Source organism: Cyprinodon variegatus, unplaced genomic scaffold, assembly GCF_000732505.1.
Source record: "Cyprinodon variegatus isolate N-32 unplaced genomic scaffold, C_variegatus-1.0 Scaffold407, whole genome shotgun sequence".
Classification (NCBI taxonomy): domain Eukaryota; kingdom Metazoa; phylum Chordata; class Actinopteri; order Cyprinodontiformes; family Cyprinodontidae; genus Cyprinodon; species Cyprinodon variegatus.
This window is the reverse complement of record NW_015150860.1, coordinates 523,501-541,707: the sequence shown is the minus strand read 5'-3', so window position 1 is coordinate 541,707 and position 18,207 is coordinate 523,501. Positions and strand designations below refer to the sequence as shown.

Genomic DNA, 18,207 nt, shown 5'->3' with positions numbered 1-18,207 from the left:
CTGCTTTCTGTCACCCCTACCTTAAACAGTCCAGCATACACTGGTACAAGACTTCTCTACAATCCCTCTGATTTAGGCGGAACAAAAGGCACACTCAAAATATTTCATCTCACAATTAGGCCAAGGAAAAACATGCTTTCACACCAGCTACAAATGAAAGATGATCGGTCTGTAGAGTGAACTGCCAACCACTTTGAACAGCTAATGTTTTCCAATATTGAAAGAAAACAGTGAAAATTATCTCTTAAGTTAAAAAAAAAATCAATTATGACATTTATAAAACATAGCGCGGTATCCATATTTGTGTGATAAACATCCGAAAATAAAAGTATGCTGAAAGACATGCTGACAAAACCCCCCAAAACAAGAATATCATTTCAATCCATTTTAGAATTAGGCTTTAACTTATAACATTAGAGCTTTACATTCTGTTTTTTTTTAATATATATAATACACACAGTGTGTTCTCCTCTGATGACCTAGCTTGATGTTTTGGAGGTAAAATATTTTATTCCCACAAGGATCTGCTTCATTGTTTGCTTTCCTGTGTTTTTCCGCATTATTTACATGTTTCTCCAGTGCAGACATAATTTATTTTGCACCAGCCTCATAAACTTCCCTTCACCGCTGTGTCTAAATCATTCAGTGTTTGATCAGCATTAAAAGGTCATTGAAACTAAACCTGTACCAAGCAAAACCTACCCAACAGCTCCACCTGTTGGGTAGGAAACATTAGAGAAAAAAAGATGGAGCAATATTTACCTTTATACTTTACTATTAACAATGTCTGCTCACCGCATCTGTCTTTATGAAGGGAATGTACAGTAAAGGTATTGAGGACTCTGACAGCGCTCTGAAGGTGTGTGAGGGCAGCCGCAGGGCTCTGTACAGGAAGGCACTGTGCCTGAAGGAGCTCGGGAAGCACAAGGAGGCGTACGACTGCACCACCGTCTGCCTGCTCAGTAATCCTCAGGTACCAGGAGGATGGAAGATTCTAGAGTTCATGCAAAGCATGTCAGGTAGCCTGGAAACGGGGAAATCTGACGAGACGCTCTTTTTTTTACACACAACAGGACAAGCAGGTGAATGAGCTCTCCCAGGATCTGGCCCGCCGGCTGGGGATGAAAGTCCGAAAACCCTACATCAGCTCAAAGGTGAGAGGGAAAAAAGTATTTGTTTTTCTCTTATATGCTGTAAAAGATGCACAAAAACAAACATTGTCTGAGACTTAGGGTGGGTTTATTGTTGAACTTAAGTTAAAATAAAAACAATGAAACTAAACTAAAATAGAAGGTAGGGATTTTGGAAAATGGAGAAGAATAATTTTTCTTTCCAAAGCATCAAAAATGATATTTGCTTTGCATGAATGCTGAGAATGTGCATGAAATGCAAAATATTAACAGTTGATCTATACTAGTTTTAGCTGTAGGGTGGAACACACCTTCATTTTGCTTTAAGACTAGGCTTCAGATTTCTTAGTTTATGGTTGAATTTACCACAAAAATCTATTCATTTAAAGGGGAAATGAAACTCATTGAGGTTTCTTCGAGTTTGTCTAGATGTTACAGCTGCAGGCATGAAGGATCTCCGGTTGTGGTGCGTTTAACAGCAGCTCTGGCTAAAGTTACTTTGTTATTTATGACAGTCTGAAAAAACGATGATCTGGGTCTACTATAATTTTCCACATTTCCATAGTAAAACGTTCTTCAGAGGTTCTAGAGGATTTCCTATAACAGAATCTTCTTGATCCGCTTGTTAAGCTGAAAGTCAATTTTATTGATGCAGTTAACTGAACAGACGTATAAAAGATTTGCAGCATCCTGCTGCAAATGCTGAATGACCTAAGAACAGTTAAACTAGTTAATGCTGGGGTGTCTCTGCAGTTCATTTTTTATACAATTAAATAACTGGATCTCTTTTCGTTGTAAATATCATCCATGGTGCAGTGTAGGCGCTGTTACTGAAGCAAAGTTGGACGCAGCACCACTCTCTGCATCAAAACCTAGAATTTCAAATGTCAAACAGGAGAAGCAGGCTGCATACTGGATAAAAAGTCCCAATTTCAGAATAAAATCAACCCACCAACATACATCAGTTTACCTCTCAAAAACAAAAAAGGAAGAAGTGAAACATTGGGACTATCAGATGATAAAACGGGAAATATGCATTATAACAAGTGACCGCTGGGTCGCAGCATTCAGTGTGATTCCGGCATCACTCCGTCACCTCCTCCTGATGCTCTCAGCGTTGTTCATCTCGTTGAATTTTTTTTTCCACTTAATGGAAAGTCCTCCTGATCCCCTTCCTGTACGGCACATCCATGGCTGCCTGCTCAAGCTAAGGAATCACTGCAGAAGGAACCACTGGGTGCAATAAACCTGACGGCGCCCGGAAGGTCGCCCAGCTTACACAGAAATGCAAGCTAGTGCGAACAAAGCTCCAGCAAACTAAGGATAGTGAAGCTTAATGTTACACTAGTCATTTTGACGCCTTTTATAATTACAAAAGTTGATGAGTTCATGTAATGTATACGTTATAAGCATTAAATGAGCAAACAATAATAAGCTAAACATGAGCAAAATGTAAATATGACAAAAAAATGAAGGAAAAGTTTGTCACTGACCTACAGATGATGAACCAGTAGCTCCTGTTTATAACTGACATGTTGAGCTGCTCATGCAGCACCGCAGTGTTTCCTCACTGACGACATTTAGCTTATTTCAAGCATCATTTCTATGTCTGTTATTCCTTCCTATGCAAAATCCTTCTAACGTTGTCAGAGGCGCTCCTGCTAGGGAGCATCGTTTCACTTCGAGGACAAATCCAGATCACATTCTGAGATTGATTGACAGGTGGTATCACCTCAATTGGCTGAGCTTCCTTTAGACAGGAAGTCTTTTTTCCAATTTGGCATGACTGTTTTTAATAAACACCGTAATGTGTGGATTAGAGCTCTCCATATGTGGTTGGATTGTAATGGATGGCTTTAACCCTTTGCCTTGTGAGGTCACTTCTACAGAACTGGAAAAATATAAGTAATATATAAGGCTTGCTGTTTTTTGTGTTTTTTGTTGTTTTTTTTGTTTTATTTTGATAAAAATATCCAGTTACTATATGTTTGTGGATTTATCAGTGTATTCTTAAGGCATTCATCCTCCTAAGGTTTTTTTTAAATTAATAGGAAAAATAAAGTACCACAATAAATGTGATATTTTGACCCCTCCTTTCAGGCACCTGTTAATAATGGCGTCCAGAATGGTGTGAACCCTCCGAGTGTCGAAGCAGCAGGTCAGAATGGTTCTTCTCTGCTAGCTGATAGACATATCAATAAAAGTTTAGTGTTCTGATCAACAGAGTCTTTTTTTTTTTTTTTTGGTGCTTTACTACAGTCGCCTTTCACAGCGCGCCGAAGTCCACCGCTCTCTCCACACCTTCTGCACATCAGCTGGTGGAAGCTGTGGAGGACTTGGAGGTGGTGGGAGATGATCTAGACAGTTTGCTGGACAGCCTTCCTTCTGGGCAAGTCCCATCAGAGGTATAGAAGGCAGATTATTTTTCTTTCATTGAGGATAAGTAAAGTATAAAGTTCTAAATAGTATTTTTAAAGCTGTGGGTTGTTTTGACTCTTGTTTCTTTAAATCTTTTGCAGGTTCTGCAGTTCTCTGACTCTGGCAATGCACCCTCTCCCCCTTCCTTCCTTCCCGCCCCGACTCCCCAGCTCCCTCCTGCCTTTTTCAGCTCATCTGGCAGCCAGCTCAACTCCTTGGACTCCTTCACTAACGGTGATCATGCCCCAGCTGCTGCTGCGCTGGACATCCTTGATGACCTCCAAACCCCCGGGAACGGAGATGGAACGGTTGCCTCAGACGCGTCACTTAACGTCACAACACTGGATAACGTGGATGGTCTGGATTCTCTTGACACTCTTGATGACCTTTTGGACATGATGCCGAATGCTGTCGCTGCTAAGGAGGCTAAAACTGAGAGAGAAAAAACCCCAGAGAACCTGATGAGTGAGGTGGATGCCCTGGGGCCTCATATAAAAGCTCAGAATGGTGACCTTCCTAAAACGGGTGCCATCGCCAAGAAGCAGGTGGGCTCTCTTGACGCTTTGGACTCCTTCCCCACTGAGGAAGACGTCCAGGCTGCTTTCCAAAGAGTTTCAGCCAGAGGAACAAGCCTAGACTCCCTCTCTGATTTCAGCTCAAATGGTGATTACCTCCAACCTCGTTTAGATTTATCCTCACCTCACTATTTGAAAAAACATTTTAAGCTGATGCACAGAACAGAAGCATTTTTTTGTGTAAAAGTGCATTTCAGAGCTTTGTAGCATACAAAAAGGTTCAGAATGTTTTTTATTGCTTTGGTGAGAAAAAAATAATCACTCCTGCAGGCTTTAAGATGGTTTGTAGTGTAAGATAGCTCCTTGGATTTCCTCTAATCTGAGGATAAAAATTGAAATATTAGAATTCGATAAAATAATTTAGCTGGGCCGATTTCTTCACATGGATGCAAACAAAGCCTTAAAAGAAATCCTTCTCTGATTATCTCAACCTGAGGAATCTTTATCTTTAACATCCAATCTAAGGTAAGGCTCTGATAGAGAAAAAGGCCCACAGCATGACAGATACACACATGTTTACTCAGCATATCGTTCTGGAAAGGAATCTAGTAGAGCCTCATTTAAAAAGCAGGAGAAACCGAATCAGCAAGGAACAGTTTAGAACAAAGTAGAATAAATACGAATGTGGAGACTTAGACTTATACAGTACTTTATTGATCCCTTGGGAAGTCTCCCTCTGGAAATTAAGGTTACCAGCAGCTTACAGGGCAAAAAAGTATTAAGTTAAATTAAGTTAAAATTAAGCAAAATACAAAAAACAAAAAATAATACAGATTAAATACACTTTGGTGGATAGATTGACCAGTAATATGGTTTGCACTTGCACTATGTGGTTTGTCCTGATATATATGGAGTTCACATTTTACAGAAAAAATACAAGTGTTGTTACTCCTTCCCTCTTCCCCCTGTCCTGTGTCGCCTCCACGCCCCCCGTAAGGCGTTGTACAGTCTGATGGCGTGGGGGACAAAAGAGTTCTTAAGTCTATATATATGTGATGCAAAAGCATATATATATTTTTAATTAAAGCTCTTACAGAAGCCAGCTGTTGAGATTTCTATGATATAAAAAGCTCTTTCTGGACATTATAAGGAGCATTGTTAAAGCATCGCTCTGTTAGAGCTGCAGTCTGGACTGTTATGGTTAAAGAAAATCAGTTTCATTGTAAGCTCGCCTCCTGCGCTGTGATTGGTCGAAGAGTCTTGAGCTTTTGTTAGTCAGTCTGGCTAACCAGATTTAAAAAGATCCTCCAACATATTTAGCTTTGGCTGCATATTCTTCATTTATTTCAGACATTTACCTCCCTCACAGTCCTGCTGTGTGCTGTAGTGAGATGACTACAAATCCTCCTCCAGACTAATAGGCAGTGAATTCACCAAAAATTAGGAAGTCATGTTTGATAGTCAAAAGTTCAATTAACTTAAACACATAAATAAATAAAAATGAAAGATGATTCTGGTATTAAAACTCCTAATGGATTATTTTCTTAGCCGTTTTCTTTTCCCATCTGAATACATTTTCTGAAATGAAAGGTTTGATTAATTTTCAGCAACAAGAACACTAATACATCTTTGCACTGGTTTTAAGCCAGATCTCTTTCTAGTTCAGTCTTTTAGCCCTAAGAACTAAAGCAAACATGGTTTACTGTAGGCCTAGCCCTCATTTTTATTTATCTTTAAAATTCCCATGAAGATCATTTATTGTATTGATGTCTAACCTGAAAATTCACGGCGCAAGGAGTTCTTAAATTGGGATATAGGAGGAGTTTTCCCTCTTTTAAAAGCGTATCTTCTACTGTTGCTTTGTTGCTGCTAGAAAAGTTCTGGTGTAGGACAGAGCTGTGGTCTTCATTTTATTGTAATTTGCAGTTTATCCCATTAGGTGTCACTAATCCTGGTCCATCAAATGATAAACCGCCTGTTTTTTACAATAGAGCATCACTGTTGATATTTTACCGCCTGTCATCTGTGCTTCTCTGCTGTTATTCCTCAGGTTTCTCAGAGTCTGACACTGCTGCTTCATCTCTAATCAGATCTCCAAAACACCAATTTAAAGTAAGTGTTTTATTCCACGGATTGTTTATCGTTTTATTTTTAGATATTTTCGCCATGTTAATTGAAGTCGTTTCTCTTAAAGGCGAAGGACAGCCATAATGGGACTGCAGCCGTCTCTAACCCTCTGTCCTCCACCCACGAGTTCCTGCAGGCTTGCTCCCTCTGTTTTCCTCGTCTTGGTCTGTCCTCTTATGAAATCAACTTTCTCCATTTGGTTCTATTTGTTTTATTTAAATCTAAATGTATTTTATCCATTTCCAGGTCCAAGTGTTTACAGCTTTGTTCACAAGCCAGACCTCGTCCATGACTGTAAGTGTGACATATTGCTGTGCAGACAGAGGGCTGATTGTCCTTCTGAATGGACGAGAGTGAGACGGCTTCCTTCCCGGACGTCGTTCTCTGGACCTTTTGTTCTTTGTAAAGGTAGGAGAACATCAGAGAACATCATCATAGTATTTAGACAATGCTAATTTCTGCTCCTAGGAGGATCTTTTTTATTATGGAAGCCTGTTTCTGCAACATGAAAGTAAAAGAATGACTAAATCTCGCAATTTTTATTTTATTTTCATGTGGCAGAAACGGGCTTCCATACATTTATTCCTTAAGTTTTGGTGCTGTTCAATCTGGCGATTGACTGCTACATTGGTTGGCTGATATTTTTGGCCAATATTACCATTCGTTTTAATGCATCAAGCAGCCTTGAGATCAAGTGAAGACTATTGTGGTCCATTGTTAATGTTTTTTTTCGATTTGTTTGACAGTTTTGTAATCATTTTGTTATCATTGTTTAATTTTAATAACGTAAACTGAGGAAGAAACAGCAGTATCAGCCTAGAATTGGCCCCAGAAAATCAAGCGTCAGTTTGATTTCAACATGATCAGTATTTGCATTGGCCTTAAACAAAGCAAGTATTAGTCAATCTCTAGTTCAGTTACTTATAATTAGTTAAGGGGGATTGTTAAAGCTTAGAGCTTATCTTGTTCAGGTATTAAAAACTTTAATTTGTTTATGTTTAAGTTTCTTTAAATTTAGTCGGTTAAGCCGCCACTATATTTTTGTGTGGTGTTTTTTCTCATATTGTCACCATTTGATGTTTCATATCCTTGAGCGAACATTAGTATTAGAGAAGCATAAATCAAAATGCTATTTATTTGAATGATTCATTACTTGACTAAAGACATAAATCAATTTAATGAAAAGGAAACAATTAATTGCCCCCTAAACTTCCTAATAAGTGCTAGCCTTAGCAGCGACAGCTCCACCAAGCGTTGATTCTTTTCTATCACTGTGGAGAACTTTGTTTAAACTCCGACAGAAGGTTTGTACAGGAAAAGCCTCCAATACAGCTAAGATCATCCCTCAGCATCTCATCAGGATTTAGTCCACATTTAGACTTTCCTTAATTTCCCCTTTATGTGAAAATCCATTCCTGTTTATGCTCTAGTATTCCTCCGCTCGCACATTACTTCTTTTCTAAATACCGGTACCAGTGAGGCTCTGGTTCAGAATAACACCATGAAGAAATTCCTTTTAACCAGATGTTACCATCAGGGCTGGAGCTAGAATGGGGGGCAGGGGGGCATTCAGAACTACTTCATGAAAAAGAAGAGAAGGTTCTGTGTCTCTGCGGTCATCAATAGTCTTCCCTGACATACAGAACCACTGATCAGCCTGTGATCTGTGTAAATTACTTGGAACTCGTACTCGTAAGGTATCAGAAAGTGGGGGCATCAGTCTCAGCAGAGACTCCCAGGCCTCCCTCTGCACAGACACCTCCTCCAGCTCCTACTGGGGGAATCCCAAGGCACTACCAGGCCAGCAGAGAGACATAGACCATCCAGCATGTCCTGGGTCGCCCCCTGGGCCTCCTCCCGGTGGGATGTGCCTGGAAAAACCTTCCTGTGGAGGCGTCCAGAAAAATATGTCAAAGCCGCCTCAGCTAACTCCTCTCGACGTGGAGAAGCAGCTCCACTCTGAGCCCCTCCCGAACGCCAAGCTCCTCACCCCATCACTAAGGCAGAGCCCAGCCACCCTGTAAATAAAGCTTCAGTTATTTTGGTCCTGATCCAGATCATCATGACCATAGGTGAGGGTAGGAACATGGACCAACTGCTAAATCAAGAGCTTTGCCTTTTCACTCAGCTCTTGATTGCCGACTTAATGCCAGCAATGCGGAACAGCAGTGCAGAGACCAGATGGCCCCTAGTAATGGCCCCCTGACAGATGTTGTGCCTGTTTTACTTTTCCTGTTGGTACAGTGTAATTAATGTAGACTAGCCCTAAAATGGTTCTCAGATATCAGCTGCCTCCTGCGTGTGCATTGATCGATAGAAAATGTTCTGACAGATAATTATCGTCAGGTGAGTACAAGAACAAACATAGTTATGTTAAAAAAGTGTTATAAAATCGCAACTTGGGTTGAAAACAAAAGAAAATCTTTGCTTCTCTGCTTTGATGTATCACAAAAATCACATAGCTCTATTTCTCAGTGGCTTTATTACAGTTTCCAGACCTGCAGATGTCAAAGAGTGCTTTTCCGCTCTTGCGTTAGATCAGCGCAGACAGCTTCTGTTTGAGTGAATCTTTATTCTGAAGGTCAGGCAGGACTCAGGCCTGAATGTAGCTCCTAAAGTTGAACCAGGAAAAGGTTAATTAATGAAACAACAAGGAGGGTGATTACATTTTTGCAGGGTTTGCAAACTACGTTTGTGCTTAATTAATTTTACTTTTTTGTCACACGTCTCAAAAAAAGTCTGTAAAGAGGCTAATAATTTAACAGAGCAGTCACATGATCTGTGTTTTAATGGTGTGATCTTGCTTTGAGTATTTTATGTTTTCTTTTATCCAGAGCTGCTGAAGTCCGGGGATCTGGGTGTGTGCAAGTATGGAGAAAAATGCACATTCGCTTACAACCAGCTGGAGATCGACGTTTGGACAGAGGAAAGGAAGGGAAGGCTGGACAGGAACGCTCTGTTTGGAGGCACACCTGTTAAAATGGACCCAGTGAACAGCATCATTGGTCTCCTGCAGGAGCACAGAGGCAGGTTTATCTTCCTCTGTCAGGTCAGTGCAGCCGTCACATCTTCTCCCATCTCACATCTTACTTTTGAACGCAGGGTTTCACTTTAGGTATTTCTCTGTAGGAATGCTACGACGGCAAACCTAGAATCATCAGTAAGCGCTCCTGTGTCAGTCAAGCAATCTGCTCCAACTTGGAGGCTCGTCACAACTTTGATGCTAATAAGTGAGTCTGCGGTCTGAGGCGACCTTGAAACGTCTCTCATTTTCAGGTTCCTCTAACTGCTGCTCTTGGTTCCCTTCAGGTGCCTGGCCTTTGTAGTGACCACCCACAACATTAACTATAGCAAAGTGCGTCCTCTCAGCGTCTTGTGCCAGTTGGGTTTGTGTCGACAAGCCATCCGATACGGCTGCCTGCGGGAGGACAGTTGTGTATTTGCCCACTCCGTCATAGAGCTGAAAACCTGGAGGGTCCAGCGTGACACAGGTGGGTTCCTATCACATAGATTAGAATAGATTGGATGAGCTTTATTGATCTCACAGCAGAGAAATTCACTGGTCACATAGTAGTTAAAGAAGGTGCAAACAAGGAGGAAAAAAGTGCATTAAGAATAGACAATATATATACAGTATATCAAAACCAAAACACCTAAGTTATCAGAAATCCTTTTACTGATGAGAAGTATGATGTTATTAGAAACAGCCCGTCTACGTTCGTCTGTACCTCTTGTCATTATGATGTTACCTTTCTACTTATTCATAATAAAAATCCATGTTTTTATCATGGAAGCAGGAAGAATAATTACATGGCAGCAGTTACATATTTAATTAAACCATTGTTTCAAAACAAAGAGGGACCAAGTTTCTAGGTTATGTAACTAATATGTGTTGGTGGGTTTGTTTTTCAGTCGTTCAGAACATTCAAACATTTCTTTAGACATTTAAACAAACAGTCCCGTTTAGATAACTGTAATCATACTCAAAGTGCTCCTGGCTTTACAAATTGAAACGGAGGGACGTGTTTCGTTGGTGCAGCGGTTAGCGCACACAATCATGGCCGTTTCAGATTTGAATCCGGTGCTATACTGTATTTCTCTACTCCTCCCTTATATGCCTGTCAGCCCAATTTATAAAAAACAAGCCACTAGTGCCGTAAAAGCAGTCATATCAGGACACAGAAGAAAAGAGCAAGAGTTTGAAACAGAATAAATAAATGCACATGGAATTAGATTTTAAAAACCATAAAAATCTGATTTATTCCTTCAGAAAAAAAAAATTTAGAGAATAGGAAGTAGACTGACTGAGTGAAAGTCTTGATTTAAGAAAGGAGTGTTGGTCTGGACCGATCGTTTGGGCAAATCAATCTCAGCCAGAAATGGATCAAACTGATCCAGTTGAAGCAGGATTAAAAAAGGATGTTATGCTTTGATCAACCTTAAAATAGCAGAAGATGTGGATTCTTGCACCATGCCTCACAGTTGGCTTCATGTTGTAATTCATCACCTACACTGCAAAAAAATGAAATCTAAATAAGTAATTTTTTAATTAAAATAAGTGCATTATTTCTTGAATGGAGCAAGACAATATGTATTTAAAATAATAAAAAATTGTCTTATTTCAAGTGCATATTATCTTATTTTAAGAGTAAAACATCCCAGTCCGTTGGCAAACCATCTTATTTGCCTTTTCAAAATTAAGGGTAAGTGCACTTAATTTAAGAAAATGTTATTTATTTCTAGATCTTTTTTTTTTACAGTGTAAAATACTCCCAATTCGGCCCAATATTTGATGGAAGTGACTTTATGTCTGTAAAGCTTTATCCCTAAAGCAATAATCATATAGAAAGTATTATAGAAATTTAAATTCTCACATCTCAAATCAACCATCACTGGGCCATGCTAGTTTCTCTGCGTTTGCTCTGAAAAATTTTTCCTTTTTAACCATAGAATAAAGGTAGAGGTGATGGCACACAGCCTTGAGTTGGCCCAGTGGAAGTCAATTAAAAACCTTAGATTCACCCTGGCCTTAAAAAAAGATTGGTAGTCTAGGATCAACCCCACCTAATTTTTAATCTGATTTTGGTGCCTTATGAACAAAATCCTCAGTGCAAATGTCTCGAATTAAAATGCAGATATCTAAAGAAGTGTTTAACATAGTGAGGGTTGTACTCTTTTCTCTGTGAAGCATGTTTGCATAAGGTAAAGGATATAAAATATGTTCATTCTAGTTAAAGTCTAATATATAAAATGAAAGTTTGTAATATTTGTAGAAAAACTATGGTTAAAGCTTCAGGTCTAAAATCCTCTACTGAAACAACTGTGATATTATCCAGCTTTACGGAATTAAAGTCTTTTTATTTGACCTTCTGAATGCTGATGTTAGCAGATGATAAGTGAATATATTTTATTAAAACATATTTATTTACAGGTATCAGTCCGGATGAGATTGTGAAAGTTTCAAGGGAATATTATGACAAGCAGGAGCAGAACTACAGAAAGGAGAAAGAGAAAAGGGTAAAGATTTTTGTGTTTTGTTTAAATAGTAGTAAATCACTTATTGTAAATAATGTGGATCTGTTATGGTCAAATTTTCATTCAGTAGAAAAATATTCTTGCATTTCTAATGATTTTATCTGTTATTTTTGTTGTCACACTGCAATATTTAAAATGCTCAGATTATCTCTGTGTCATATTAACATTAATCTGAGTACAAAGTGAAATATTAGAATAAATGAAGAAATAAAAATTAATCTGCCCATTTGTGTAAAAGTAATCACCTTATAAATCTATTAGCTCTTTATTAACCCTCAGAAGCGACAGCTGGCATTAAGTGTTTCCATTAGTTCTCTTTTATGTAGCTTTGTCTCTCAGTAACCCTGCATAAGTCTATACAACTTCTTCAGATGCTTTATTATTAGCCACATGTTTTTGTCATGTTCTACAGTTAAACATGTCACAACTGTAGTTTTTCTTTTTTGTGCTGCACATTTCCCTGCTTATCATACACTGTGTGCACAATTATTAGGCAAGTTGTATTTTTCAGGATTATATTTCTTATTGGGCCACAATTGTGTTCTCAATCAACCCAAAAAACTATTTAATATCAAAGTTTCATATTTTTGGAAGTTGATGTGCGTTTTTTTTTTTAGATTTGGCCATTTTATGAGGATGTCTGTGTGTGCAGGTAAATATTACTGTGCAGAATTATTAGGCAGCGTAATAAAAAACAAATATATACCCATCTCACTTGTTTATTCTCACCAGGTAAACCAATATAACAACTCAAAATACAGAAATAAACATTTGCAACATTCAAAATTAAAAAATAAATCAGTGACCAATATAGCCACCTTTCTTCACCATGACGCTCAAAAGCCTTCCATCCTTAGATTCTGTCAGTGTCTTGATCTGTTTGCGATTCACATTGCGTGCAGCAGCCACCACAGCCTCCCAGACACTGTTCAGGGAGGTGGACTGTTTTCCCTCCATCTAGATTTCACATTTTCATGAAGGACCACAGGTTCTCCATGTGGTTCAGATCAGGTGAACAAGGGGGCCATGTCATTATTTTTTCTCCTTTTAGACTTTTTCTGGCCAGCCACGCTGTGGTGTATTTTGATGACGGAGCATTGTCCTAACCTGACTCCGCCAGATGGATTTGCTCCGCATATCCATCTGGAAACCCTCCGTAGAAATAATTTTGGGAAGGGGCGAAAATACTGGTTAGCTGATTGGCCTATGTTGGTGATAGACGGGCCATATAAACCAATCAGATCAACGAAGCATATGACGTAACCGAGCGACGACGAAGAGGAGCCAATTGATAGATCAAACTCTTGCCAAAACCAGTCGGGAGAAGAGCAAAAGCATCTTTTCCTCTGAGAAAAGCCTCCAGAGCAGTGTTTTGCTCTTCTTTCAGTGAAGAAATACTCTGTAATTCCGATAAAACTTGCTCGATAGCCACGCTAACGCTAGTTTCATAGGCTGAAGCCGCCATGTTCTTTAGACTGAACTGTCGCGCTTCTCGTTGCGTCACACCTCAACCCGCCTCAAAGCCAACGCTGATTGGACGTTCATTTGGTGAACGGCTCCAAATTTTCTTCAACGGAGAGTCTCCAGACCGATTAGCGAGTGAAATCTTGAAAGCTCGCGAGATCAGAATGGTCTCACGAGGCTAGCATTGTCCTGCATGATTATCATAATTTTTTTTGAATGATGGCGACTTCTTCTTGTACCACTGTTTAAAGAAAGTGTCTTCAAGAAACTGGCAGTAGGTCTGGGAGTTGATCTCGACTCCATTATTAACGCGAAAGGTCCAACAAGCTCATCTTTGATGATACCTGCCCAGACCAATACCCCACCTCCACCTTGCTGGCGTCTGAGTCGATAAGGAACTTGCTGCCCTTTACTGATCCAGCCTGGTGCCCATCCATCTGGCCCATCAAGACTCACTCATTTCATCAGACCAAAACATCTTGGAGAAATAAGTCTTTAGATATTTCTTGGCCCAATCATCTTAATTCATGGGGAGTTATTTTGCGTCTTCTTTTTTCAACACGCTTCTTGCGCGCCTGTTGGCTATTTGCCATGAACCGCTTGATTGTGCAATGATCCCGCTTCAAAAGCTTGGCAATTTCCAAACTGCTGCACCCCTCTGAAAGACATCTGACAATTTTTGACTTTTCAGAGTCTGTCAAATCTCTTTTCTGACCCATTTTGCCAAAAGAAAGGAAGTTGCCTAATAATTAAGCACACCTTATATATGGTGTGGATGTCATTAGGCCACACCCCTTCGCATTACAGAGATGCACACCACCTGATTTACTTAATTGGTAGTTGGCTTTCAAGTCTATACAGCTTGGAGTAGGACAACATGTATGAAAACGATGATGTGGTCAAAATACTCATTTACCTAATATTTCTGCACACAGTGTAGTGATTTCAATAAATAATCACACTTTCAGCTGTTCATTAAACTCTTCCTACAACTTTATTTTAGTTTTTGACTTCTTAACTTGGAACCTTAGATTCTTTGTTTTAAGTAAAAACTGAATAATCTATTTTGAATATAAGATAACTCACTTAATTCTTTTTTTTTTCTTTGTACTAGCTGTCCTCTGGCGGGGGTAAATTAAAAGGAGCCAGCGGTGCGGGGACAACTCTTAACATCAAAATGAAGTTTGCATGTGCACAGTGCTTACGTGGCGGCCTGATCAGTGAACCGGACAAAGCTCTCAAATACTGTACAGCTAAAGCCAGACACATGTAAGGAAAGATGAAGTCTTAGTTAACTTTGTCTGATTTGTTCAGTAGAATGTTAATAAATGGAGCTGATCAACTTTTATTGTATTTAATGTGAGAGTTTTAAGATTCTTACAGCAATCAGCATAAAAAATGTGAATAGAGTATTCTCATTAGTAAAACCACCTTTACATTTTTTGGGTTTATGTCCATGAAAAACAATCACTTACCAGCTCTGTCCAGTATCAAAATTTAATCCGGTGTTTGTTTATTGTTTTGTTTTTTTGTTCTTTAATTTCCAGGTGGACCAAAGATAGATATGTGCTACTGGTCAAGAATTCTACACGGGGTAAATGGACTCAAGTCCGACCACTGCCACATGCTAAGAACTTCCCGCTGCAATATGATGTAGGTGTGCTAATCCTGAATATAGTTAGCTCATCCCGGACGAGCCCCCAAACCCTTGTTGTACTGTGCATAGCGTAATTGTACATCGGACAACGATATGCTGCATCAGTGTTTCCAATTGACGTTATTTCTTGAGGTACATCAACTCCTCCTTCTGCAAAGTCCTTACAGTTAAGAAGATGTTCCCAAGCTTGTAAAAATTTCCCATTTTTTTCCAAAAATGTAATGTCCAAAAATTTTCATTATGTTAAAAAACATTAAGTTTGGTTACATTAGCTTCAGCTGGCATCTTTACAAAGGCACATTCATCGTTGGGGCAAAGAGCCTGCCTCCTTCCTGAACCACATAATAGTTGGAAATTCCAATACTGTTTATACTGACATGTCACTCTTTGAAAAGATGGACGTGATGCCTTCAGGCATCTGGAAATTGTATCTAAGGACAATCCACACTTTTGGATTCTCTTCCTGATATTTTGGCCGATGTCTTTACATTTTTACTGGACACTCAAATAAATAAAACAATGTGTTTGATTTGTTCCTTTAAAAAACCTTCACTGTTGGACCTCATTTTAATAAAAAAATAAGGATTTACCATCAGATGCTTATAAACCCAAAATTTCCTTAGACTTTATAACTTTTAAGACACTGTAAAGTTGCAGTATATACATGCTATTAATTTAATTGTTTTATTTTTTAATGGACATTTTTGATGTAACATCACTAAATTAAACCTGATTAATAAGTCTTTCCCCTGAGAATATTTGTACCTCAAATTTATTTTCCTAAACTTTCACACATTCAGATATTTTTGAGATAAAGCAGGAAAAACTACAAATAGCAGTACTTTACTTGATGCAGCCGTACCCTTGCAGGATTGCATCTTTGCAGAAAAATCGATGTTAACAAAATCATGGAAAGGTCACTTAAAAAAAATTCACACCCTTTCCCACATTTTGTCTTTCAAAATCACAAACTACAGTGAATTTTGTCTGATATAGAACATTTTTAAAAGAAAAATCTCAAGTGAGCTGAGGCCGATTTTTCCCCTCCTGATATCTCGGTTGCGTCTCTGATTAATACACACACACTCCAAGCATTTTTAGATTTTCTTTTGTAAAACAAAATTAATTTATGATATTTAACTGTGCGCCATTATTTGCTAGTTTAGCTTGTCTTCCTCAGTTCAGATGCTTTTAAAAAATAAGACATGGTGATTAAAACTTGACAACCTCAGAAGGGTGTGAATATTTAAACACTTTTGCATTCAATAACGCGATCCTTTCTTCTGTCAGATGTGTGCACAGGTTGTGGAGAAGGGGAAATGCTTCTATACTGGAAACTGCACCTTTGCTCACAGTCAAGAGGAGAGGGAGATGTGGATGTACATGAAAAATAACGAGTGTGAGTCCCTCTCTACCGCAGTAGCCCAGGAGAAAATGAAGTCATGCTAATGCTGCCTGGTGTGATCGATGGTGTTGATTTCATGTCTGCAGCTTTGCCAAACATCCACATGTATTCATAGGATTAGTGTTTTTCTGTTTGCAGTGCTGGACATGCAGCAGGTGTACGACATGTGGCTGGCTTTGGCTGCTCAGAGCCGCCAAACAGATGGAGCCACCATGAGCCAACCCAACCCAGAGGAGAAATTCATCGCCATGCCAACTGACTTTGCTGAACCTCTGGTGGGTTAATGGTGTCTTTGTTTATTTAATGCCGTTGAATGAAGCCGAGAATGGGGTTTAAAACACGCACATCCTGTTTGTGTTTCAGAATGGCTTCCACTGCCGTCTGTGTGGGAAACACAGTAACAGTGAGCGGCAGTGGCAGCATCACATCTCCTCAGAGAAGCACAAAGACCGGGTGTTCAGCTGTGAGGGAGAAGACGAGGCCCTGAGGTGGAGCTACCGTTTCCCTGGAAGGTGTTTAAAAATCTGCCCCAAGTAAGCTCCGTATCCGGTTACCCTCTGCTTTATGTAGGATCAGCTACCAGGACGCTTTGTTCAACAGAGGCGTCCAAAGAACAGACTTAATCTACAGACTCAATGCAAAACACAGCAAAGTTGATTTATTTAAGTAATTTAGAGAATCATTACAGAGGGAAATATTTCTTTTGTGTTGAGTTTCTTTGATGGATTTTTAACCAATTTGTTATACCAGGAGGATTGGGACAATGATCACCGTCATTTTTCAAATTTGCAGTTTTTTCCTGATTTTTTGGGATGTATCACAACATTTTTCTATTATAAATATCTTTCTGTTTTATTATATAATGTTGTACTAATTCTCCAGAATGCTGAATTCCTGGTTTTGAAGCCAGAATCTTGAAAATTCCCAGACATAAACATTTGACGTGCCTCACTCTCTATCTAATAGATCCACATGATAAAAAAAAAAAGACAAACCGCCGATGGATGGATTTGAATAGCCATAATGAATGAATTATGTGTCAACATGCTGATATATGTATATGATCTGGGCCTAATGTTGCCATCAGAGGTGCTGACTGACTAAATGATTTTGATTTCCAGAATCGACGGCGGCTGTCCGGATGGTTTTAGTTGCGACTACGCTCATAGTACGAAGGAGTTGCAGGAGTGGATTGAGAGACGGGAATTTCTCCGCCGCAAGCTAGCTAAAGCCAGGGAAGACATGCTCATCATGCCTGACGAGGTTGACTTTGGGAAGTACAACTTTTTGCTTCAGGACTGAGAATAAGAGAACATGATGATCCAGTGTTTGAACCGACAATCAGATTGCTTCACGCCTTGTTGAACTGAAACTAAAGGGGCAGTGATCAGGATGTTCAGCTCGCCAAACGAACTATTGAATCAATAGTCCAAAACTAATGCATCGCCATGAAGTGTCTATAACTACTTCTTTTTGGTTTGTTTTTTTGCTTATCCTTGTATGATGCAATTAATGTAATCCACAAATACTAGCCCTACTGTGAAACATATAGCTGCCATAAAAGAATCAGAATTGGTTATCTAAGAACAATTTTAAATTTGATTTTTAAACATGCTAACAGTGTTTGTCTTGTTTCCTCTGTTTCCTGCTTTATTTTGCTCTAGCAGGCAGTTCTTGTGTTCCACAGTTCATCAACACAGGGTGAATGTTGGCAAACTTTAAACTTCAGTACTATACTGGGAATTAATTAGTTGTTTTCATGCAAAGGAGTTATGAAAAAATTGTTTTTCTTTGTTGCTGCATTTATTGATCATCAGAAAAATGTTGTCAAAGGATTTCCTAAGATATTAAACCTCTATCCCTTTTATGCAAATGTCTTATTTTGCAGAATTATCTTTTCTCTTTTTGAATTGAAAATAGGGGTATATTTTTTTGAATTTGCTGAATGTATTAAGG

General features: G+C 39.1%; 1 protein-coding gene across 1 annotated transcript in view; it reads left to right on the top strand.

Annotated features, from left to right (window-relative positions):
- Positions 1-18,088, top strand: part of LOC107093076 (zinc finger CCCH domain-containing protein 7B-like) — a 27,071-nt gene extending 8,983 nt beyond the window's left edge. The window contains exons 5-22 of the mRNA XM_015387898.1: positions 815-973; positions 1,074-1,154; positions 3,231-3,288; positions 3,390-3,535; positions 3,650-4,211; positions 6,114-6,175; positions 6,258-6,354; positions 6,437-6,598; positions 9,025-9,239; positions 9,320-9,420; positions 9,500-9,681; positions 11,622-11,707; positions 14,304-14,458; positions 14,737-14,842; positions 16,137-16,245; positions 16,390-16,526; positions 16,615-16,784; positions 17,373-18,088. Of these exons, the coding sequence (XP_015243384.1) occupies positions 815-973; positions 1,074-1,154; positions 3,231-3,288; positions 3,390-3,535; positions 3,650-4,211; positions 6,114-6,175; positions 6,258-6,354; positions 6,437-6,598; positions 9,025-9,239; positions 9,320-9,420; positions 9,500-9,681; positions 11,622-11,707; positions 14,304-14,458; positions 14,737-14,842; positions 16,137-16,245; positions 16,390-16,526; positions 16,615-16,784; positions 17,373-17,553 (2,769 nt within the window). The 3' untranslated portion in view covers positions 17,554-18,088. The remainder of the gene's footprint in view (positions 1-814; positions 974-1,073; positions 1,155-3,230; positions 3,289-3,389; positions 3,536-3,649; positions 4,212-6,113; positions 6,176-6,257; positions 6,355-6,436; positions 6,599-9,024; positions 9,240-9,319; positions 9,421-9,499; positions 9,682-11,621; positions 11,708-14,303; positions 14,459-14,736; positions 14,843-16,136; positions 16,246-16,389; positions 16,527-16,614; positions 16,785-17,372) is intronic.
- The last annotated feature ends 119 nt before the right edge of the window (positions 18,089-18,207 follow it).